Here is a 24,342-nt window from a genome sequence, read left to right on the forward strand (position 1 = left end):
AAGGAGAGAGTCTGCAGTACTCAACATTAGATAGTCTTTGCCCTGGGAGCACCAAGCTTTTGCATTTTCTGAAGGGATATATTGGTAGTATTGTGAAAATGTGACTGTGACCTATTTAGAGGGGTTAAAGTGGGGTACAAATCTCTGCACTAGGAAGAAGTATCATTTTCCAGCTGGGCAGAAAATCGCATTTATTCTGTAATAGAACACAAGAGCTCATTGAACACCGCAGTGGAGTGGCTGAGCCGTCAGCGCTCCACCGGGGGAATGAAGTCTCCGCTTAAATATTCCATCAGATAGCAGAAATCCTGGGAATCCAAAGAACAGAATGACTGGCTTCGGTAGATGACCAAAAAGTTCTTCTTTCTCTTGGAGTGGCTGTTCAGCTGCAGTAGAGGATTGTTTTTAGAGGAGCTGCAAGGCTGCAAGACACTTTCTGTATGTGTTCTCCTTGCTAGTTATCAAGGCCTGAAAATAAAAAGGAAATTATTATACATAAGCATAACCCCAGACTGATGAGAGGTGATGTGCAGAGATCCATGCACATTTCAATGAATCTCTCTTAGAAACTTTTGAATCAAAGGCTTCACTTTCTCAGAAAATCAACCATTTGACCTAAAAGCTCAGAAATTGTAGGGGTCTACCCAAAATTATCACGGGTGGAACAGTCCAATATTTGACTTGTTGATGTTGCAGCCAGGATCAGACGGGTTGTAAGAGGAGGTAGGATCTCTTAGACAAATTATTGTGGTCAGGAAAAAAGCCTCTGTACATGTGCCTCTGTCATGGCAAATAGTTTGTGCATCCAAAAATGTCTGGTTTTTTCCATCCCTCCTTACAAGTCTAAGACGAAATTGCTTCCTCGTATAAACCTAGAATTTGCTACCTTTCTTCAAGAAATACTTAAATACGATGGATTTTTACATTTTATTTAAAGAAGCTTCACAAATTCACACTCTAATAAAAATACTAACCTGCAAGTCAGTGAGTTTGGGCAATGTCACATCATTAGGTGTGTGCAGGTGCTCTGAAGTGCTTCCCAGTTATTAAATTTCACAACGCGAGTTGGGCAAATCTTATCTCTGCCTCATGCCGGCGTCACAGCAGCGAACTTGTTGAATTCCCCTAAGTTATGGAAATACCTGGTGTAGAACCTAAACTCTGTATTACAAGTTTTGACACAATTTCTTTGCAACCAATGGGGAGCACATATTATTTTCTGTCCTTCAAAGCTGCTTTTCTGTAGAGATAACATTGGCGAGGATAGCTCCGAAGATAGGCGCTCACTCAGCGGAGGAACTTTGCTGTATTACTCACAAAGATAAGGAGGTATTAAGAACTTCCTTGGAGTTCTTACCAAAAATCAATTCTATCTTTTATAGTTCTCCAGAGATAATTCATCCCTCTCCCCATCCTAATCCGCACTGAGCGGGGATGGTGGTGAGGAGAAGATGTGGTGCATAAACCAAAGGTTAAAATCTCGCAGTCCTTCTGTGATTTATTTTGAAATTAAAAATTTTACCTTTTCTGGATGGGCATGAGTCATAAAGTGATGGTCATTCCCAAATCAGCCATAAGTGCATTATAAGGAATTAAACTACTCTTCCTGCCAGGAGAAACCAAAAGTTTTAGTGGCAGGAGGAGCATCCCTCTCCTAAGGAGAAATGCAGGATCGTAATGCAGATGAACATGGTGTCTCCTCTAATCCAGGCAGCCAGAGACATGGACTCTTTCCTCTTCTGACCATATTAAAAATGTCTGATTAGCCTGATTACACCTTCTCTAAAGTAAAAGGTGAGCTGGTAGGTTCAGAATTAAATTTCCAAACTCATCCTAGACTTTGAATTTTCATCCCTGCCATCAGTATTTTGTGTGAAAATGACCATGCATCAGTATTTGTCATTTCTGAGCCCTGCTGGTTTTTTCCTCTGAAGATGAGACCTGTGTTGTAGTGGAATGTGTCCCTGCCCATGGCAGAGGGATTTGAACAAGATAATTTTCAAGATCCCTTCCAACCCAAACCAGTTCAGTGATTTTGGTTGTCTGTGCAAATTCTTTCAGGTGAAGAGCCTGTAAAAATATGTGGCCATGCCCTGAGCAAGTTGTCCTGGTAATAGAAAATTCCCCAAACAGCAGCTTGGCAAAAATCTTACTCCTGAGTAAGAATGGATTTAGAATTTTATTCTGAATTGGATATCTTGTGTCCCTAAATACCTGCTGTTCTTGAGCAGTCAGAGAGCTTGTTAATCATATTGCTTATGATAAATGATATTTTTGGCCACTCTGTCATTCAACATGTCTGGTGTATGTCAAGGGTAATACTCGGTTGAGGTTCTGTAGCATATTGAAATGGAAATAATATCTTTACATTTTCTCAGGTATCCTGACTAAAATTGTAACTTGTCTTTTCTCCTCCCAGTTCCTTATGCTTTTGACCATCACTGACATTTTTTTTTCTTTTTAATTTACAGAAGGCACAGATGCAAGTCCTGACAACACACCCTTCTTACTTAGAGGATTAAGCCAGTGTCCTTGTTTTTGCTTGTCATGGTTATATTTCTTTATCCCTGTAAGGCACCTAGGTTTTTTAAACAGCTTTCTGTGCAGATAAGTAAAATCTTAAATCTAAGTAGGTAATGTTAGTAAATCTTAAATTTTTGTAGGAAACCTTTACTAGCTGGAATACAAGATATTTATCCTGTGGTAGCAGATTGTGGCCAAAGGAAGCAAGTTGTTACCATGTTAAAATTCCTATGCCTAAAATTCCTATTCCTAATGCCTCATTTTTTCTTGTTACTTCATCCCACAGTTCTGGAGGTCATTTTTCATTGAATTAATGAGTTCCTGGGTGTACACAGAGCACACCAACCTTTTGGGTATATTTCTGTAGCCCAGAAATTATGGAGGAGTAGAAACTCCAAAATACAGGAATCTGATGTCTGCCAGAGTTTTATTTAGAGCTTGAAACAAATTCAGATCTGTTTCTGATTTGAAATTCCTTATTGAAGGCTCTCCCTGCAGAAGAAGTGGTAGCAGGTCTTCTTTTGTACATTTCAATGATATTTTGTATTTGAGAGCAATTTCTAGGCATTACCTGAAGTTCTGTCTTTCTTGCCACTGGGAGCAGTGAGAGTTCATGGTGGGAGGGAGAGAGGAAAGGGTTTGCAATTTCCCACTTTATTAGGGAAGAATATGGTGTAAAAATAATCGTTGTGTCATAGAATATGCTGAGTTGGAAGGGACCCAAAATGATCATCAGAGTTCTACTCCTGAAAGAGAGGAAAACTAAAAATTTAGTAGGTGTCTTGAGGAGTGATCTCTGCTGAGTCAGAGATGCCTCAAGAGAAATAAATGTATCTCCTACCCCAGCTGGAAAAAGAATCCTGTGCCATGCTGCAAAGTCAGAGATCTGAATAAGTCTTGTACTTTTTAATAATTGCTGAGCTATGTCACATCTAAGCAGCTTTTTATCTAGGAGTATCCTCAGGCATTTTTTTTATTTTTCTGGATGTGCACAAGAGATGAAGCCCCAGTAGCTACAGTGACAGGTGTGAGATGGAAGAACTCAGGAGTGAAGAGACTCTGCAAAAACAAGACCCTGAGCACCAAAACTTGCAGCACTTAGCATCATGTGATGGAAAACAACAAACCAGCAAACAATTGATGCCCATTTACATTCTGACTTGTCCCACAGCCACTTTGAGCATGTGTCCACAACATACCTGCTTGTCCCATCCTCCTTATTTTGTTTATTTAGTGTAACTCTTCTTTACCTCCTCTTACTGCTTCTTGTAGTTCCATGTTTCATGGGCTTTTTGAGTGTTTTGTCCTTTGAATTTTGCTTCAGTCTGGCCTTTGGCCGTCAGTCTCCTTCATGAAAATATCCTGAGTGTCATGAAAAGCAAATGTCTTATTCCCTCTTCTAGATTTTATCTTCCTGCTAAATGCTAGACAAAGAGAAAGCTCAGGAAAGCTCAGAGTGAAGGAGAGGAAAAAGCAGAAAAATTCTATAATACAGAAAACATGTAATTTTGTTGGTTTTTGGAGGAGAATTTAATGAATTTTAAAATTATAGAATCCTGGAATGGTTTGGGTTGGAAGGGATCTTAAAGATTGTCTAGTTCCAACCCCCTGCCACAGGCAGGGACACCTGCAATGAAGAGATGGAAAAGAGAAAAATGCAAGGATGAAAGAAAACAGAAAGTCAGAACAAAAAGAAAAAAAAAGAAATGTGAAAGAAAAACATCAATGTTTTTCTGTTCCCCATTTATCCAGGCAGCAGTGTGGGTGAATCTAAATCTAATTCAAGTCCCTGTCCCATGAACTTACAGCTTGGATTGGGAAGTGGGAGAAATTAATGGGGAAAACCTCCTTCATTTCAATTTATTTCTCTGTAACGCATCCCAGAGCATATTCCATTTTGGGGAGAGGAGGGAACGACAGATTGTTGTGGCTAATAGGATTTGGGTCAAACTGCTGCTCACTGTTTGGCAAGTAACTAAATTAAGAGAAGGGTGTTCTCAAAAATGACAGGGCACAGCAGGATGATAATCCCCTCCCCACCCAATTCCGAGTGCCCTTCATCAGCAGAGATGTTTGGCTGAGCGTATTCTGCCACAATTTATCCATTAAAACTCGAGCTTCCCCACCGCTGCCTTTAATCCTGCCTTGGAAGGAGCTCCACTGCCACGGCTGAGCGCGCTTCGTTCTGCCTCAATCCCAGAATACCAACAGTTTGTGCTCACTCCTGAAGATAAATCTCCCCTCCACCCTCCAAAACTCACAAAGACAGAGGTGGTAAAGGAGTTTATGGAACAGGGGGTTAGAAAGAGCGGCAGCAAGCAGCAGAGCAAATAAAGTTACAGATGAACTGCAGCAGCCGCAAAGGCTTTTGCGAGGTTTCACCAGTAAGGGAGGTTTTGTATCTCGAAATGAAGAAGTTGTTTTCAGTCTGTGCCTTCTTTGGGGTCTTTGTGGATCATCAGCTGGTGTCCCTGGGAATTGCAGTTCCCTCTCAGCAGGGAGTCACCTGGTAGTGAACCAGCCTGAGGGCCGTGAAACGGGAAGGTTACACGGGAATCCAACAACTCTGAAATGAAGGGGTTTTGTATTTTTTTATGTCTGAGTGGAAAGTTAATGTTACGTAAAACTGCCTACTGAAGCCAATTCCTTCACTAAATTTGTTTTCGTTGGATTTTTTTCATTCCTTCTGTGTGTCCAAGAAAAATATTACTTAGCTAAAAGGCATTAATTCAGTTCAAATCAGAGTATCAAGCTCTCTGACTCTGGTACTGATGTGTGCACAAGTTTCTTGTTTAAATTAAGCCTGCTGGTTACTGGCTTGTTTGTTTCTCCACTATCCCTGTTTTCCCTATATTCAGGATGCTTATCTCATAAACTGCTAGAAAAATAATGGCCATGTACCATTTTTTTAAATAATTCAGATGGAAAAGCAATATCCTGCAGTATTTCTGTAATCAAGTATGTACCCAATCCAGCTCGTGCAGAAACTTGATCAAAATAGATCCTTAACTCCTGGTTAAGCCTAATTAGGATACAGAGCTCAATACAAAGCCACTTCTCATTTTCCTTTGCAATCAGCACATCATTTTTGTTTTGTTAAAGGACACAAGTTGCATCCCTTAGATAAACAGCTTGGGCAAGCTCTGCAAAACAATTAGTGCATCTTTCACATGGTCTAAACTTGATTGAATAATTACTCAAATAATGGTCAGTAATGGAATACATAGGGTTATCTCCTGGCTAATCCTCAGGTAATGGAGTTGGTGTATCTCTGATTTTTCTCTTAGCTGTTCCCAGTGAACAGGAGACTGAGACAAAAGTGATTATGGGAAGTGGAGGGAGTCACTGGAGGCCAGCAAGGAAAAGGAGGCCTTATCTTAAGCAATTAATCAAGAAAACTCCTATTGTGGGACAATTATTCAAAGCTAATTCTAAAATAGCTTTAGAACCTGAGGTCCTGAAGGTTTTTTAGTGTGTTTTTTTCTGTTTTGTTTTTGTTTTGTTTTAAGAATTTTACCAAGGTCATTGGGAGCACAGGGGCGGCCCTTGCATCTAAATGAAGGCTGCAGCCTAAAGAGGGAGCTGAATTTAAACTGCAGCATCACACAGTGTGGGCCTTGAGGTTCTTGTCAGAGATGTGAGTTCTTATTTTAAAAAATGGGTTGGAATATTTCTAAACACAGACAATACTCTAATAATTGCTTAATGCTTCCACAGAAGTCATAGAATCTGAGAATTTTTTGGGTTGGAAGGGACCCTGAAGTTCCTCTTGTGCCCTCCCCTGCCATGGGCAAGGACACCTTCCACTATCTCAGGTTGCTCCAAGCCCCATCCAACCTGGCCTTGGACACTTCCAGGGATGGGGCATCAACTTCTTGGGCAACCTGTGGCCAGAGCCTTCCCACCCTCAGAGTAAACACTTTCTACCCAATATCCAATCCAAACCTGCTCTCTGTCAGTTTGAAGTCTTTCCCCCTTGTTCTCTCAGTGCATACTCTTGTAAAAGGGTGTCCTCTCTTGCTGTGTGTCCTTTGCAAGTGGCACCATGAGAAGTGTATCACAGTCATTTCACATCCGTGCCCAGCTCTACTTTTGCAAATGCAGGACTCTCATATCTCTGAATCTCCCTTTCATTTTTTGCTCTGATGTTTTTCACTGCTTTTTTCTTGGCTTAATTTTCCTAAAAGGTTTGGCAGCAGCCACTTCAGAAGTGCAGGATTGTGCTGTGTCCCACGAGGTCTTTCCAGGTGCCTCCCCAAAAAAACTCTTGTACAGTGAGAGCATCTGACTCCTGTGCTGTGTTTTCAGCCTCTGCGCTCTCTTGGAAGTGAGATTTATTTGAAGATGTTACTGTGATCCATGAGGTCCTAAGGAAAGAAGCAATAGATTTTGGCAGCTGTCCCTGAAAAATTATAAGGTCACCAGAAAAAAAAAAAAAAACAGAGGTTTTAAATTGGATGTGGTTTAAATTTTCCTACGCTCCTGAATCGGGCTCCTTGCCGGAGTGGGAAGCTGCCCACAGAATTATTGCTCAGCACAGTCACCCCATGCTCTCAGAGCACTTTTTCCCAGTGGTGCTGACAGCAACATTTTGAACCCTCCGTGCCCGATCCGGTTTCAGATGGCTGTGGAGTGTCGCCGGGAAGTGCTGCTGGCTAGGTGATCGCACTGCCCTGATTAGTTTTCTCTCTGCCTATGGGCACCTTCTGCAGGGCAGGGTTACAGGGAGAGCCTGCACACACATGTGCTCCTGTACAGAATGAAGCAGAGAAGCTGGAAGACAAAGAGAGTCACTAATTGGATTTGTAGCTGTAAGAAAAAAAACCTCTTAAAGTAAACATTTTCCTCTCTTTAAGTCTCCGTGGCTTCTTTCGTGAAGACCGCTTGAAAGTATCTGTTTCGGGGGTGAACCCTTCCCAGCAAATTTAATTTTGAGGCTTGTCAAGCTTTATTAAAACCTTATCATCAGTGATTTCCTTCTCTGCTAGATCAAGAAGATTGTATTTGTTATGGGATTCGTATTGTGGCTCAGAATTCATCCCAGCAGAGGAGGGGGAGGTTCATAGATGTACCAGGACACACCAGAGCCGGTTCTGAGCACTGATGTCCTGGGATAAGTGTGCTCAGCACATCTTCCTGGATGCTCTTTAGACAGAGTTGGAAGCTGTAACTGCAGTTGTGTTTCTGAGTTAGCAGCTGTGAATATAAGCTCATTGCTCTGCATGGCAAAAGCATTCGTGATTGCTGCTGGTATCATTAAAGTAATGGGTTCCCAACATCTGAAATATTCCCAGCAGCTGGAAGATTTGGTGTACACTTCTGGGTATGGTGTGTATACATTTATTAAGGGAGAGAGTGAACGTGTGCCTTTTTTTTTTTTTTTTACTCTTAAGTAATTCTGTTTATATTAGTGAGAGTTTTCCAGTCAATTGCAGGGCTTTTTAATTTATTTATTTTTAATTAAATTTCAGTGACTTCTCTTAATTTGTGCCACTATGGATCAATACCACAGATCAGGATTTCACCTAACAGGGTAGACAGAGCTTTTTCAATTTATTCTAGAGCACATGGCCTGGTTGGATTTTTTTATACCTCACAATTTATCTATTGAAAATAAACTTCTCCCTATCCCAGTCTTTCTCTTTTTTAGAAATTATTTTTGAATCGTTGCAAAAATACTGAATTTCCCTTTCTTACCCAATGAAGACAAAAAGGTGGATGGAAGTGTCTCTTAAATACGTGCTCTGTTTGTTTTTCTTATAGTGCCAGAAGTAACCAAAGCACTTTGGAAAACACAGATACGGTTCTTGCCCTGAGCAGCTTATCATTGGGATTCAAACATGCCCTTGCAATTGCAAGTGATGCACAAGAGGAGGAGGAGAGGAAAGGCAATTAATGGCCAAATGAGTTGTTGAACTAAAAAGTTATTTGAAGGTGATTTAAACACTCAGAGCCTTTTTTATGACAGCAAAATTGCATCTTTGTCCTGCATAGCCAGAGTGATGGTCTTTAAGCTGAGTTGAGCCAAGATTTCCTTCTGGGAATGCATTTTTGCAAAAACTCCCTCATGTGAATAAGAATATGAGAGATTAAGACCCACAGTAGCCCAGGTCTACTTCTGAGGGAGTGAAGCAATTCGAAGGCAGACACAGGTAATTGTAGCTGATCACAGACCTTGTCTGCCAGAGGAATTCTCTCTCCATGTGGATTTTGTGCCCCACCTGGCAGTGTCTGTGTTTATCCTGCGAACTTGGAGATGAGCTCATCATGTAGTAGGAGACCACTGTCTTCATGTTGCCATTTCCTCCATGCCACACATCTCCCCTGTACTAATCAGAATTGCCATGATCTCCCCTCCCATCTCCCCTACCTTTGCCACAAAACCAGTAACAAGTTGGGTCACTCTGGGTTGAAGGACACCCTAGCTATTTTTAGCAGCAATATAAATACAAATGTGCTTATTAGTACGATGTAAAATAGCCCATTGTGCCATCATGTCTGCCTCTTGCTGTCTGTGGAGCACTTGAGGATGAGAAATGTGACTCTTCAATTCTAACACCTGGGCTTTAAACCATATTTCTGCTCTCAGGTGCATTACACAAAAAAACCCCAAACTTTTGGGGGTTAAATTTTGAACTTCTGGGGAGAAAGAGTGGGATTTGAAGTAATACAGTGAAAGAAATACATGATGTCTATGGGACATAGTTATGCCTTCCTGTTTCTGGAGTTCTTTATTAAATAATTGACAGTATTGAACATTAAATAATCACTCTATTTTCACACTGCTGAATCCAAGTACCCAAATATACATGTAGGTTGCAAATCTGTGAAGTACTAAAATTCTGCAATGCCAGGTAAAAATTATTAATATGGAAGAAGTACAGGTACCCCAGTGCAATAAATACCTAGTCTGTTCCTTTGCCAGGAGGTACAAATAGTTGCTTCCTAAAATATTTGTAAAAGCCTAGGGATTTTCAACCTAGGATTTTATTGAAGGTAGAACAGTATATTTTCTTATACAAGACCATAGTATAGAAAAGGAAAAGCACTGTAAAAATCTTTCCAGATGTTTATATAGGTTCAGTGTTTTTGTTTTTAGTAAGATTTGTGATACTTGAAAAGCTGGTTTGGAAAGCTCAGCCAGGAAGATTAGATACAGAGGTGCAAAGTGAAAAGACTGATGGTCTGCTTTCCTTTTCTCAAAAAAAATACATATAAACCCCTCATATTATATTTGAGAATTACTAGGTAGAGATAATACAATGTGGATTTTGAGTCTTTAGATGGTAAATTTGATCTTTGCAAGAGGACTGGTGCTGAATCTCAGTTGTAACAGAAATTCTCATCCGGGAATACTCCTGGGAAGATTATTAAAATACTACAGGTACTGACATCGGCTACAAAGATCTACTTGTGCATATTTCTTTAAAGGGGGGGAAAAAACACCTTAATACACAGTATTACCATAGCTAGGCCCTATTATACTATTGTAATCATAGCTGAAGCAAGACCGGTGATTAACGATGGCAATTTATTGTATCTGACGAGGGGAGAAAATAGGAGATGTTGTCGTTATCATAAATCATATCATAAATAACCAAAGAGAAGCACTCAGAAAGCTTGTGTGGTGTCAGCAGCAAGCCCTTTCAGGCACGTTAGCCCAGGATGTAGCCATAGAAACCCCAAAGTCATATTGTTATCTTAGTCTTGCTGCAGTTATGTGATACAACAGTATTAACATATAGATTAGGCCATTTATAATACTAGGTGTCATTTCAGGTTGGCTTGCTTATATAGCATTTTAGTTTTTTTATTGTGCCGAATGTTAGGGAAACGCTGCATTTTTACAGGTCAGTACAGAGCCATTTATAATGTATGGGCTTCACACCTCTGTCAGTCTTGCTAATGTACTCTGTTATTGATTGGTTGTACTCTATGAATTGTCATTGCCTAATTACCTTGTCTTTGCTAATAATTTTATTTTTTAGAAGTCAAAATGTTCCTTTAAAGAGAAAACCCCTGTGCCTGCATGCATACTTCGGGACAAGTTCTCGATGCTGTTAAGGATCATACACCCCAGAGGGAGTTAAAAGTGAAACAAAAAGCATGGAGATGAAACCAGATTTAGTTGTAGAGGTTTTCTGTCCGTGGCTCTGTGTTTTGGTCTAGCTGCAGTGGTTTTCACATTACACTCTGCCGAGTTCAGGGGAGACACTCAATCCCAAATAATTCAGAGCAACACTGAAGTGGCTGAGCCAAGGCTGCCCTGCTGACAGGGAGCTGGCTGATCTCACACATTTCTCATTCCATCACTTCCTAAAGATGCTTCTGGGGTTTTTTCTGCTCTTCAGACCCATTAGCCCAGCACTGCTGTGTGTTCATGCACATGTGCCTGAGCTACAAAAATGTTGAGCCACTGCTTAAAAGTCAAAGCAAAAATGAAGTCTCCCTTGTTGTATTTAGACAGAAACATGTTTTTGCTTGCTGTAGCAGCACAAATTCTGGACTAATATTTTGTCAGGTCAGAGAGAGATTGTGGGTGTAGCAGATAACAATCTGCCAACTCTGTTTTTCTGTCTTCAGCAGGGAACTGGCTGTGTCATTTTAAGAATCCTGTGTAACTTGGCTTCATAAAATTCCATATTTTAAAAAAATATTAGAATGAGGGCAGCCACTAGCAACTACCTAGAAGTGTTACTCTCATTGCATCTGGTATCCTAAAGCAGCACTGGAAGCCAAAATCTCACATGATATCCTAAGCCAAGATCTGATGCTCAGAGTGATGCTCTTCACAACTTCCCTCTTTTTTCCCACTCCCTTACACTTGTGTGATCCTGAGGTGGGTTTTTTACTTTGCCAGCTGGACATGAAAATACTTTATCTTTGGGTTGGTTTTTTTTTATTCCATCTTCAGATATATTTCCATTTGAGTTATCCCATTAGGTCACTTTCAGCCCAAACTAGCAGATAATCTTCCTTATTTTAGCCTCAATTAGTTCCTCATTCTCCTGCACGGATGCTTGAACCAGGACAAAAGAAAGGGTGGGACAGTTTCCATATAAAATGTAGAACTACAGGTTTGTTTCTGGCAAACTATCAATACTTTCTTCTTTTACTGGTGTGCAATAGTTCAATTCTCCAATGATTTCATACCAAGATGGAGAGGATGGAGAGGTAACTGAATCAATCTGGAGATTTTTGAGTCCAGAACCAGAATCCAGAGTCCAGAATCCGTATTTCCAGATGGTTAGATGTATTATGTCATTAGGAATGGAGGGGTGGTTTGTTGACCTCTTGCAGCTTCTTGGACAGGTTAATAAGGGATTCTGGAGTGATGGATAAATATATATACACCAAGCCTTACTCCTGATGAGCACCTTGAAGTTCAGTGCTGGCTATAATAGTAAGGGCTGAAGGCACCACCCAGCCATTTGGGGCAGCATTTTTCAGTGTGATTAACAAGCTGAGATGTTTAACTTTAAGCACCTTCCATGTCTTCCTTACAGTGTTTCAGTTGTTTTTGCAAAATCACTTCCCATACCTTTTTTCCACCTTTCTTTTTATTGGTGGTTTTTGCATTTGATAACATACTGAGAAGGCACTGCAATGAACTTGCTGACAGTGTCAGTGGAAAAATCTGAGACACATGGAAGATGAACTCCTTGGTGGTGCTCTCTTCCCAGCTCTCTTCCCATAGGAATTATCAACTGGTAGATGTCAGGGTTTGGTCATAGGTTGGTTGATCTTTATAAAGTAAAGGAGAAATCTTTTGTTTTATTGTCTGGTAAACAGGTCATGTCATTGATCAGTTATGTTCATACAGCAGAAAAATTATATATATAATTATATATTTATGTAGTATATACACAAGCATCTGTATAAAATCCAGTATTCTAAGCCCCACATGTGTCACAGGTATCTCAGTGTGTTCATTTTGCATTAAGGTATCAGGATATTGGCCTGTAGGATATCAGGATTGAATTTTGTCCTTCTTCCATTAATTTCCTTTATGGACTACAAGCACACTTTCTGTTTGTTTTGGGAAAAGGCCATTGTTATTACAAGTTAAGGAGATAAAACATATCATGGCACAAGAAAAAGACTTCAATTTTAACAGAAATCAAAAGCTCCTGCTTATTAGGATATGATAGGGATGTAAGCTCTTGACTTAATGACTTAAAAATTTCCAAAAACTTGTCTTTGGTTTCATCTCATGCTTTAACTAGACAGAACGAAAATTATTCTGGAAGTCTGCAGGAAGTTATTTTCTATTTTTTTCTCACTAAAATGTTTCATATGTTGGGTGGGAACAATCCCTTCCTTCCTTGCATTTGAGAGGCTGAGCTGGCTGTGTATAAAAACATCAGCCTTGAGATCCATGTGGTCCTAAGGAGGATGCTTGGAAACAAAGATTAATTGAAGATTTTAGTGCAGGCACTGCCAGATCACTTCCTTTCCCAAATCCTAATTTTCCTTAAAAACCCTGATGCTTCCAACTCCTGTTCTCAGGTACTTGGTACCATGCAGTGGCAAAGAGGCTGATCTGAACAGAACTATGTGTGAAAGGATTCTGTGATCTACTGACAGATCTTATTTGGTCATTTTGCATTCTCTTAGAAAAGCAAATGTTCAAGTTCTCTTTAAAAAGAAAAGGATTATGGAAGAAATTTAATAGTTGAAAATAGGCATGTATGAGTTGCATGGAAACGTCTGCTTTTTGAGAATTGTATCCTTAATGGGTTTACTCTGATAGTTGATCCTATTTATCTGCCATACTGCAGTTACTATCAAATGCCAAATGCCTAAATTTTACATTATTATAATAACAAGAGTTGGCTTCCACAGGAACTGTTACCTCCCAGAGCTTTGTGCAATTAATACATTAGATGCAGCATTGGAGGTAAGAGCTGCTGTTACTAAAATCAAGATACTCTTTCTTCAGCAAGTGGTGTCCAGCTTCAGGTTAGCATGACTCTGCTTCATCTTGTACATAAGAAATATTCATTTATTCTTAAATCTGCGTGTCTCACCCAGATGGTTTTATCCTGTCACCACCCTGTGACAGAGCAAAATGTTAATCTAGTTTTCAGGAGAGAGACTGGAACTTTACTTAAATTAAATGCCAGCCAACAGACAGGGTGAGTTTTTGGCAGGGTCAGGAGCTGAGCAGAGATTTTGTCTGTTCCAATCTGTGCCATGTTCTCTAGAACACCCATCTAGCTGTCAATGCTAAAGTTTTCTCACTAAAGCTACCAAGTAGAAAGTCAGGTGATGACCAAGATGATGACAATTTTAATTTTGCAGATGTATTTATATATGATTGATTTTCTTGCTTGAAGAATGCCCACACATAGGTGCATTTCTACTCAATCAGATGAGCTTTGCATCTATTTTTTGTGCTTTTACTTTTATCTGACCAGTTGTGCTGCCTCCTCTGACAAGGCAGCCAGGTGAGCATGATAATGTGGTACAGGTGATTGCACTTCTTTTTCTGCAAAAAGGCAGAATTTCTGTTCCTTTGTACCCTTGTGTCCATTTCAGGGACAAATAGTTCCTCAGTTTTTGTAAAGCTGGAAATTCATTACTGGAGTGTTGAGTGTTGCTGTCCTGAAACTGAGCTGTGGCCAAATTAAGAAGGTATATATTCAATAACCCTTTGGTCTGGGGTCCCTGCTGTGCTACAGGAACATGATGTACCAAAAAACAGAGTGTGAGCTTCTTTACTGGTTTTTCCTTAAAAAAGGTGCAGGAGTTTCAGTTTCTTACCTGAACTGTTCACCTGAAGAAATTTTCCAGCATTTGAAGTGGTGACAGATCCCCATGGTTTGCATGTGGGATTCTGATGCTTTCTGTCCAGAAATCATGAGGTGCTGTGCATTTATCAAGTTCAGCTTTTACAGCATCTCTGTGAGATGAAATTATCATCATTTGTCAAATGGGAAAGCAGCAGGATGTGAAGTGCCTGCCCCAAATCACTCTGCAGACCTGTGTCAAGAGAGGAGTGGATTCCTTCCTCCCCTAACTTCAAAATTACCCTTTCATGAAAGTGAATTTACCTTCTGACATGGACACAGATGCTGTTGTTACCCTTTGAATCATTTGGGTTGGAAAAGCCCTCTGAGATCATCAAGTCCATTAACCCAACACTGCCAAGTCACCACGAAACCCACGTCCCCAAGTGACATATCCACATGTTTTTTTGACAATTCCAGGGATGGTGATTCCATCACTTCCCTAGCACAGCCTAATATTCTCAAGTAAGGAATGCTGCCTTTCTAACCAGATTTCTCATAGGCAGCATGCTGACAGCTCTCAGCTTGTTTTATTTCAGTGATGGACAAATTCAGTGCTATGATGGCTGAACTCATCCCTCCTGTAACCCAGGCTCTGCACAGGGGGCCTCCTGACATAATAAACAATTGCTCTCTATAGCTTTAGTAATGTGAGCATTAATATTGATCCAGCAGTGACTTCTCTAACGACCAAAAAAAAATGTGTCTGTTATCTTGAGAAACCTCCCAAACAGCTCCAGTCTCCTTTCATTACAGGGGAGAGTTATGAGGGCAGATGGCTGAGGTGATATCCATTTGACCTATAGATGCTAACTCGGGCTGGATCATTAATAAGGTGGCCAGAGATAGGGAGAGATGGCAGTAAAGGGAGTTAAAAAGCAATCCTGTGCACAAAGGGTGGCACATCCAGGAGTGCTGGGTGGCAAATGAGATGGACAGAGGTGAGGAAGTGGCTGCGTGGTTGTAAATGCTCATCACCAAGTCAGGCAGCAAACACTTAAAAGCTGATGTTTTTCCATATTTAGTTCCTGCTCTGGTGTGAATCCTTTGGGAGGAAAAAGAGCTGTAGGTCTTGAACTCGAGATAGAAATTTCACTTTCTCTAATTAACTATCCCCCCACCCCACCTCCAAAAAAAAAAAAAAAAGTGCTTCATTGTTTTCTGCCACAGCTGTGGTGGCTCAGGTTTGAAAGCCACTGCCTGGCAGAAAACCAGTCCTTGCTAAGGATCAGACTGTGGCCTTGTTCCAAGAGAAATTTGGATTTCATTTGACCACGATAGGATTCCAGATTGTCATCTGAGCATGTCTGAAAAGTGGTGAATGTGTGTCAGTAGTTAAGTGCTCATGAACTTCCTTAGTCCCTGGATTGTTCAGGACTGACCCAGGCAATTTTTTCCAGATGTTTTGGGGAATCCAAGTGCATATAAAAGGGATGGTAATGCTTCTGCTTCCTTACTAAGTTGTCTTTGTGGCTTGCAGGAATGTGCATGAAAGCTGGAGCCAAGACACCCCGATTTCTGGTCTCACCTCTACAAACTGCACTTTAACCTTTCTGCCCTTCCCTGGCACCTCCACACAAGATCACAGAAACTTCGTGGGCCTGCTGCAAACTTTGCTTGGCCTTATTAGAAAAAAAATAAGCATTGCTCTTTTTTTATTGTACAGAACTCTGGTCCCTGTTCGCCAAAGCTCCCCTGAAATTGTTTTTTTGCCTTTGATCCAGCAGCTGCTGGTATTCTGCAATCCTGAGTAGGTAAAACATGAGAAGCACCTTGGGATGGGAAGGAGTTACAAAAATATGAAATATTGCAGTGCCTTTCCATGAGATACAGTGTAAGAGAGGGGCTGTTTAAATGGACACTAGGCAGAAATCCTTAGCAAATAAATGTTCTGATTTTTCTAGTAAATGTAAATTTTTTACTGTTGCAGTGGTTTATTTTCCACTTTATTGACTCTTTTTATCCCCATGTTTCTTGTATTAAAATGGTTAATGTTCCTATCTCTGAAGCCTGTATCATCAAACCTTATCTTTCCTAATATTTTAATTTGGCTACACTTTTCATCCTGTGGCTGAAGCAGAAGATTTCTCTAAATCCCAATTTTAAAGTATGATGTTTGTTTTAAATTTTATCTCCTACTTTTAAACGCAAACAAACTCTCAGTGCTGAAGGAGGTGGAATGGGATTGGGAGGGAATTGCTCAGTAGCAACCAGTGCTGTGTGACATCTGATGAATGCTGATTCTTCATCCCCACAACCTTCTGAGCGGGTGAAGGCAGCTGATTTCTGCAGCAGCTTAAACAGAGATTGAAATTACTTCCATGATGGGGAAGCAGATTTTTTTTCCCCCATAGCAGGTGCAGGCTCAGTCCACAGTGATTTCTCAGTTATAGTCTAACTTTGCAGTTTAAAAAATTTAATGTCAGTGCCCAGCCAGGCAAAACCTAACTCCCTAACATTTCTGTTTTTCACGGAAGGCTAAGACTTTATCCTCAGGCAAAGTCTCCTCTCTGGGCTGGCTGCTGTAAATCCTCTGGGCCCCGGCGAAAGCCAGACTTGCTAGCTCATTTTACTTAATTTGTGATGCTGGCAAGATTTGTGCTGCAGCCCAGGGCTCTTGACTCAACTCTCCTAAATCAGAGCATTGACACACTGCTGTAGAGAAACACCAGCGCAGAAAACCTGGAAATAAACTCCTTGAAAAGAGATGTTTCAGAAAGATGCTGCCTTACTGAGTTTTAAATAGTGTTTAGTGGAATGTTTAAAGTTTATTGCTGCTTTCTTTGTTAAAGCCACCCACTCATTAAGAAGCTGGGTTTTAGCCACTGTCCTCATAAATGTTTTTTACTACATATTTCATGTGAGAATCTTGGGGCATTGGATATCTTTCCTCAGAAACCCTGCTAAACAAAATGTCTTGAGTTTTTGCAGGTGGGTAAACACAAACTTGGGGTAAAGTGAAATGAGGTTTTCTGTGTAGGAATGTCAACCAGCAGAGGTGTAATGATGTAATTACTGCAAATACAAATGTGTCAGGTTAATGCCTGTGTAGACATTCTTATTCAGGACTAAGAATCCTTTTTCCTGCTCGGATAATTCCATTTTGAAAGTGAGGAAGTGTATCCAAGAGGATAAAGTGCTTGGCTGTGGTTGTGGAGATCAGAGGTTCTCTTAAATTTACTGTGGATTTGTTGGGAAATCTCAAGTAAATTTTCTCCTTTCTCTGCACCATAGTGTCACGTGTGGTTCTGAAGATGGTGTTGTATGTAGGGGAAAAAAATTAATTGTTATTAAACAAAAAAACAGAGCAATCACACAGGTGGTATCCACACTGGTTTGGAATAGTTGATGTCTGATGTCTGCACTATGTAGATTTCAGGTTTATCCTGTTTTCAGAAGCTGTTTTTGGTCTCACAGCCCAAATGCCCACTTGCTCTGGAGTGTGTTAAGTGGATTCCTCCTTCACTTTGGTTTCACTGCTGCAGGAAGCCTGCATGTGCACTCCAGGATTGTCCCACATTGCAAACAACACAGCAGTAAGGAAGATGATGGGGAAATGCATTTCAAAGGCATGTTCCTGATCCAAACCAGCACACACACGCCATGCTGGGGTGTTCCCATACAGTCATAACAGATAATGTCCACCTGCAGCATCTCCCAAGATGGCATCACAGACAGAACCTGGAAGGTTGAATGGGCCTTAGTCCTCTGCCTTAATCTGTGCTGCTTTAAGAAGAATAAACTAGGTTTAGGAAGATGTTTTCCTACTAGTTAATCTGCAATCAAAATTGTGTGATACATAGGCAAGAAAGACAGTTCTGGTTAATTTTACCTTGACACTTTGCTTTGACACTATGTTACAGCAAAAAATGCTTCAACCTCTTTCCCTTCATTTGAAAATGAATGAAGAAGTTATTATGTGGGAACCCAGGACATACCTTTAGATACCCTGGATGGCTTGAGACCCTGGCAGGGGGCTCAGAAGCCCTGGCACAGAGCCCAAAACCCCTGTGCCTTTGATTTTAGCCCCTGGGAAAAATTACCACCTTTGCATGAAGAGTTACAAGCCGTAAAAAATAAGTAGAGTATAAGTTAGTTTATCAAAAGATGAAAAAGTAGAATGTTAAGATTTTTTAGAATAAGGTCCTAGGGTCAAGATAGAGGAATCTGGGCATGTTTTGTCCTTCTTTCTCCTTCTTCCTAGCATCCATCTTTTAGGTGATGTTGGCATTTTTAGATTGGTTTAGGGTAGAACCAGACTGTACAATATAAGTGATAGGTATTGGAAGATAATTGTAAATAATGTTTATAGTATAAAAAGATAATGCCATCCCAGGGGTGGGCAGTGTGCCTGGGGCTGACTTACTGAGAGGACCTCAGCTAGTCAGGGGAAGAACTTTTAGATTAGATAAAATAAACAACTCTGGAAACAACAGAGTTCCAGCAGTGGCTGATGTGAGACAGGAGGTGCCACATGTTCCTTCCAAGCATGTTCCTTCCACTAAAAATCCCTTAGGTGGCCAGTTGTCTCTTCTGGGTTGAGCTGCACATGAATATTTGCTCTGGTGCTTGTTTGCTTCTGTAAAACATGTTTCAGTTATCCTAATGCTTTTCTAAATGTTCTTTGTTACAGAAGAGGAAGAGGAGCAGGTTCCTACAGATGGAGGTACATCTGCAGAGGCCATGCAGGTCCCACTGGAAGAAGAAGGAGATATGGAAGAGGATGAGGCAATTAATGATGAGAACTACTTGAGCAAGAGACCATTAGAAAGTCCTGATGCTGAGGAATTCCCACCTGTGAAAAGGCCAAAACTGTCTGTTTCCAAAGGGGATGCCTTGGACGGAGCAGTGGAGCCACGTGAGCCTCTTAGCTCAATAAATACACAAAAAGTCCCACCAATGCTTTCTCCAGTTCATGTTCAGGACAGTACAGACTTAGCCCCCCCTTCTCCAGAACCGCCAATGTTGGCTCCCATTGCAAAATCCCAAGTGCCGACCCCCAAAACTTTAGAGGCAAAGCCGTTTGTACCCAAAACAAAGTCCAAAACAAGTTCTCCAGGACAAAAGACAAAATCACCGAAAACTACACCCTCACCAGTGGTAGCTGGGAGTCCCATTCGTTCACCAAAAACTGTATCCAAAGAAAAAAAGTCACCGGGCCGCGCCAAGAGCCCAAAAAGTCCCAAAAGTCCAAAGGTTCCTGCTCACGTTCCGCAACCGCCTGTAAAGCCTGAAACACCGAGCAGAACCCCTGTGGCTGCACTGAGTGAGAAGATAGGAAAGGAAAATATTCAAGTGAAACAGGGACAGACACCACCTGAGCCTGCCCCCAAGCCAAATATGGACAACCAGGTGAAGAAAGTCCCAGTGATGGACAAGACCATTGATGATTCAATCGATGCTGTGATTGCTCGTGCGTGTGCAGAACGAGAACCGGATCCCTTCGAGTTTTCCTCTGGGTCTGAATCAGAAGGGGAAATTTTTACCAGTCCTAAAAGACTTTCTATTTCAGAGTCTACAACTCCTAAACCTTCTGTTCCTGCCAATAATGCAAATAAGGCAGGAGCTACTCCAATACCTGCCTCAGGTGGGACTTCAAGTTCAGACATTTCATGGACAATGGATGACTCAATTGATGAGGTCATTCGGAAAGCAAACATGGGGACACCTTCTAATCCACCTACCAACTTCACTTACTTCTCCTCTCCTTCTGCATCACCTCCAACTCCAGAGCCTCTTCTCAAAGTCTATGAAGAGAAAACCAAGTTGGCTTCATCGACAGAAGTGAAAAAGAAATTGAAAAAAGAGCTGAAAACTAAAATGAAGAAGAAAGAAAAACAAAAAGAAAAAGATAAGGAGAAGAACAAGGAGAAAAATAAGGATAAGGAAAAGAATAAGGAGAAAGATAAAGACAAGGAAGGAAACAAGGAAGCAAAATTTCAGTGGAAGGAACTACTCAAAGAGGATGATCCTGATCCATATAAATTCAAACTAAAGGACTTTGAGGATGCTGACACAAAAGTAAAGTTGAAAGATGGCAATACCAAAAAAGAGAGAGAAAAACATAAAGATAAAAAGAAAGAGAAAGAGAAAGGCAAAAAGGACAAGGATAAAAAAGACAAAGAGAAACTCAAAGATAAGAGTAAGGAAGATAAGATAAAGGTGCCATCAGCACCTCTTGTGTTACCTCCCAAAGAAATGCCCATGCCCTTGTTCAGCACACCATCTGCCATGAGGCTTCCCAGCATGTTACCTTCCTTGTCTCCCATGCTACCTGAAAAACTATTTGAGGACAAAGAGAAACCGAAAGAGAAGAAGAAGGACAAAAAAGAGAAGAAGAAAAAGAAAGAAAGGGAGAAGGACAAAGAAAAAGAAAAGAAGGAGAAGGAAAAGGAGAGGAAAGAAAGAGAAAAGAAAGAAAAAGAAAAGGAGAAACACAAACATGAAAAGGTAAGCTGGTTGGATGAGTTGACATGGCACACTTGCTTGAAGAATCCACATGGATTCCTGTGTTTGCTGCTGAGTGTTGTCCAAGAGCTTTGAGGAGGAGGGTGGTTACAGGTTTGGTGTGTCTTAATAATAGCAACTCCAAGGAAGGTGTCCACCAAGAGCTTCAGAGATTGTCCCACCTCTTTGGAAAACAAAAACAGTGGAATCTAATTCTGTGAATTTGAAATGTGAGATTGTTCTGGCTTTTCTCAACTCACTTTTCACTTGGAAAAGCTGAGGCTCAGACTCAGCAACAACACACACAGGAAAGGGATGTGTTGTGATGCAGAAAGTTTGTTTTGTAGGGTTCTACTAGAAGGGCAGCAACCCCTATACCTTTCATAGAAACTTTCAGTTTTGTTTCTAAAAGTCTCCTGTTTGAAAATTTGTAGAAGCATGGAGATTCCCAGGTGGACAGAAATGAGAAGCTGACTGCCTTCAACTAAATGTTATCTCACATGCTCAAAAGAATTGCTGAGTCTTCTCTTAGCAAATCTGCCCCCTTGTTGCTCTGATTTGTTTGAAGTAAAAAAATTATTTTCAAATTATGGTCTAAGTGTTCAAATGTCACCTTTTGTTTCAAGTCTTATGCTCGAGAGACAGAAGGGGAGAGCTAATTTTCAAGGGGTTTGAGTTCCTTCCATTCCTGTAACTCTTCACTGATTTACATCAGCCAAAGATAATTTCTTCTTTCCAATATCACCTAATCTTGAGAATATATTTAATATTTAAGAAATGAAACCAGCATATTTGCATGTTATCAGATTTGAAATCCCATTAGAAGCAGCTCCCCTAATTCAGGATTTGCTCTAATTTTTTTTGTCACTTCACCTTATAATACGCATTAAGTTGTTAATATTGAAAAGAAAGAAGAAAAGAAAGAGATTGTCTTCCTGTGTGATAACCTTGGATACAAGAGTTCCTAAATCTCTGTCCTTAGCCTTAGGAAGCACTGTGTGAGTTCCATTTTTACCAAGATGCTCTTTACATCCTGCTTTGAGTGTAATACTCAGTTTGTACAAGCTCAGATTTGGGACATTCCTCACTTTCCTTTTCTTGCCACTCTTATTTTACCTGCTGGACTTAAAACAGAGTGCTGATTTCAAAACTTGATACTTTTTTTTTTTAAGTTTACAAATGGTTTTTCCATGCAGAATCTGGGTGATATGGAGAACTAAGGTTTGTCTGCTGTGGATGAGCTGGTGATCGACTGGGTGGTGGCCCAGTTATTTCATGTCTGGTTTTAGACTGTAGCAACACTTTCACAGTCTCCCCATTTTATCTGCCCCTTGTGCCTGAGCTGTTTTGGCAGTATTTAATTGAGAATTTCTGCTGAGCTTTCTTTTTTAAGTGAAATATGGGTGTATGTAAAAAAGAGGCAATGAGTTGCTTGTTTTCCATGCATTCAGTCTTGCATTTCTTCTGCAGTTGTCTGTGTCAAGTTTGTCACATAAACAAATACAAACTGGTAAAACTTCAGTATAGACTCACTATATATATATTAGGAAAAGGAGTTCAATACTAATAAAAACTTGGACAAATTAAATTGACAAAGCTGCCCATTACCTTGGCAAAAAGTCCCTGTCAAAAGATAAACTTTAAAGCTAGAATGCATGAAAGAGTCCCCAGATAGAATTAAAATTTAAACTGATTCTTGAGAGATAAGCTTTTTTTAAATCCACCTCTTTGCTGCAAGTCAGGATTTTAAAAATAAATTTCCCCTTTAAATCTCTTGAGCGATTTTCATTTTTTGCAAGGCCGCACTGCTGGTGTCCTGGAAAAATGGAGAGTTAGAGCTTTATCAGTTGGTGCCCTGAGGTATGTGGCAAAGAAGCTAAATCCTTGAAGATTAGCAAAAAAAATGCAGCACATGGCAATAAGGGGCTTATATGACTACTAGTATTAGTTCAGGTGAAAGAAGTATTGCTTATACATAAAACTGGACAAATCCACTGACAATGTATTTTTAGTTAGCTACAAAGGAGTCTTATATTGCTGGACTTTACCTCTTTGGTGATTTGGGAAGCTTAGTAATCCACTGTAAATGCTCTTCTGCTGGCCCCAATTCCCAGTATTACTCCAGAATGCTGCTCTTTCGTTTTAACCCCTAAAAGTACATGTTTCCTTAATTTAGCTTTTAGATCACACAATGACTTATTTAGCCAGCAGTTGTGCTGCAAGAGCAAATGATCAAGTTACAGCTTGGGCGTTTAATCTGCCCAGCGCGTCGGAGGTGTGAGCACAACCTGGAGATGAGTTTTGAGCTCACTGCAGTTCCAGCTCCTGATAGCCAGGAGAAAAGTCAGAGTCCCATTTCTAATATTGCTGTAGTTAAACAAAAGACTGACTCAGCTGTAATATTCCCATTTTTGAGCCTTGTCGTTATTTCCCAAGCGTGCATCCCATCCTGTTGGGTGATGGAGGCTTTTTAGCAAGATTTTCCTGGAATTTTGCCCCCAGAGCAGCAAACAGAACACTGCACAAGTGGCAGAAAACAGGAGCTGAAGCCTTCCTGCTGGGAGTGTTTGGTGGTGGCACCAAGGAGGAGAAGCTTTGTCTCAGGGCTTGCCTGCAGCTCCGTGCCCCGCAGCGGTGTTGGGTGCTGCCCTCGGAGCCAGAGAAGGAGATCTGGGGCACTGCCTTGCAAACACTTGGAGCTGTTACACCCCACTTGTACTCCAGAGATTACCAGGCGTGCTGTAGGAGTGACTGAGCAGCTCAGGGAGCAGCTGCTGACCCAGTTTCAGCTAACCTTAATAAGCTGAGCTGGAAACTAAAGTAGTTGAGGAACTGCTTCAAGAGAAATGGAGCCATCCTTGCATCAGGGCAGGGCTTGCCAGAGCTGTCCCAAAGAAAGCTGCCCCTGTTCCTGTATTAAAATCCTGTCACCAATGCAGAGGAAGACCAAGCTCTACAGGATATAACTGTGACTGCTGCTTAATTTTCTCCCTGGTCTAATGATGTAAACCCTACACACAAACTCACATTGCAGAGAGATGCTTCCTCTCTTGTATCAAAGGATAATATTTAGCATTGTGGTGGAGCCCTGTTTTCCTCTCCCAGCAGACTGTGATGTTGGTATCTGAGCATAAAGAAGTAGTTTATGTGCTTTTCTTCTGCCCCATGAGCCCACACCACCATTGTTTAGAATAGTATGAAAACCTTTATAAATGCTGTGGGCATCTCTCTGTGATGTGTACTGGAAGCTGCAGCAGCAGTGCCTGTCCTAAAACGTTTTGTATTCAAAACAGCCACTAAGAAGGAGGAGAAACCTGCAGGAAAAGAGGCAGGGTAGCCTGTGCAAAGCCATAGTCCTGAGCCTCCAGTAGCCAGGGTTCAGGTTCAGTCTCTAAGCAGTGGGTGATGTTACAGGTTAAGATGCTGGGAAAACAGAGAAAAGGCTCACCTATAGAAGATGCAGTGAAATTATTGCAGGCATTAGAAGCTTCAGATGAAAAAAAGCTCTTGCAACACTCCAGGGGAATGATGTAACAAAGAATGGTTCTACATAAACAAAGCGTGGAGAGAGGCCTGTGAA

The 24,342-nt window shown here is 40.9% G+C and overlaps 1 protein-coding gene across 1 annotated transcript in view; it reads left to right on the forward strand.

Annotated features, from left to right (window-relative positions):
• The window catches only part of TAF3 (TATA-box binding protein associated factor 3), a 113,052-nt gene that overhangs the window by 66,916 nt on the left and 21,794 nt on the right, over window positions 1-24,342 (forward strand). Inside the window, exon 3 of the mRNA XM_033058625.1 lies at window positions 18,949-20,765. Coding sequence (XP_032914516.1) covers window positions 18,949-20,765 — 1,817 coding nt within the window. The remainder of the gene's footprint in view (window positions 1-18,948; window positions 20,766-24,342) is intronic.

Source organism: Catharus ustulatus, chromosome 4, assembly GCF_009819885.2.
Source record: "Catharus ustulatus isolate bCatUst1 chromosome 4, bCatUst1.pri.v2, whole genome shotgun sequence".
Lineage (NCBI taxonomy): Eukaryota > Metazoa > Chordata > Aves > Passeriformes > Turdidae > Catharus > Catharus ustulatus.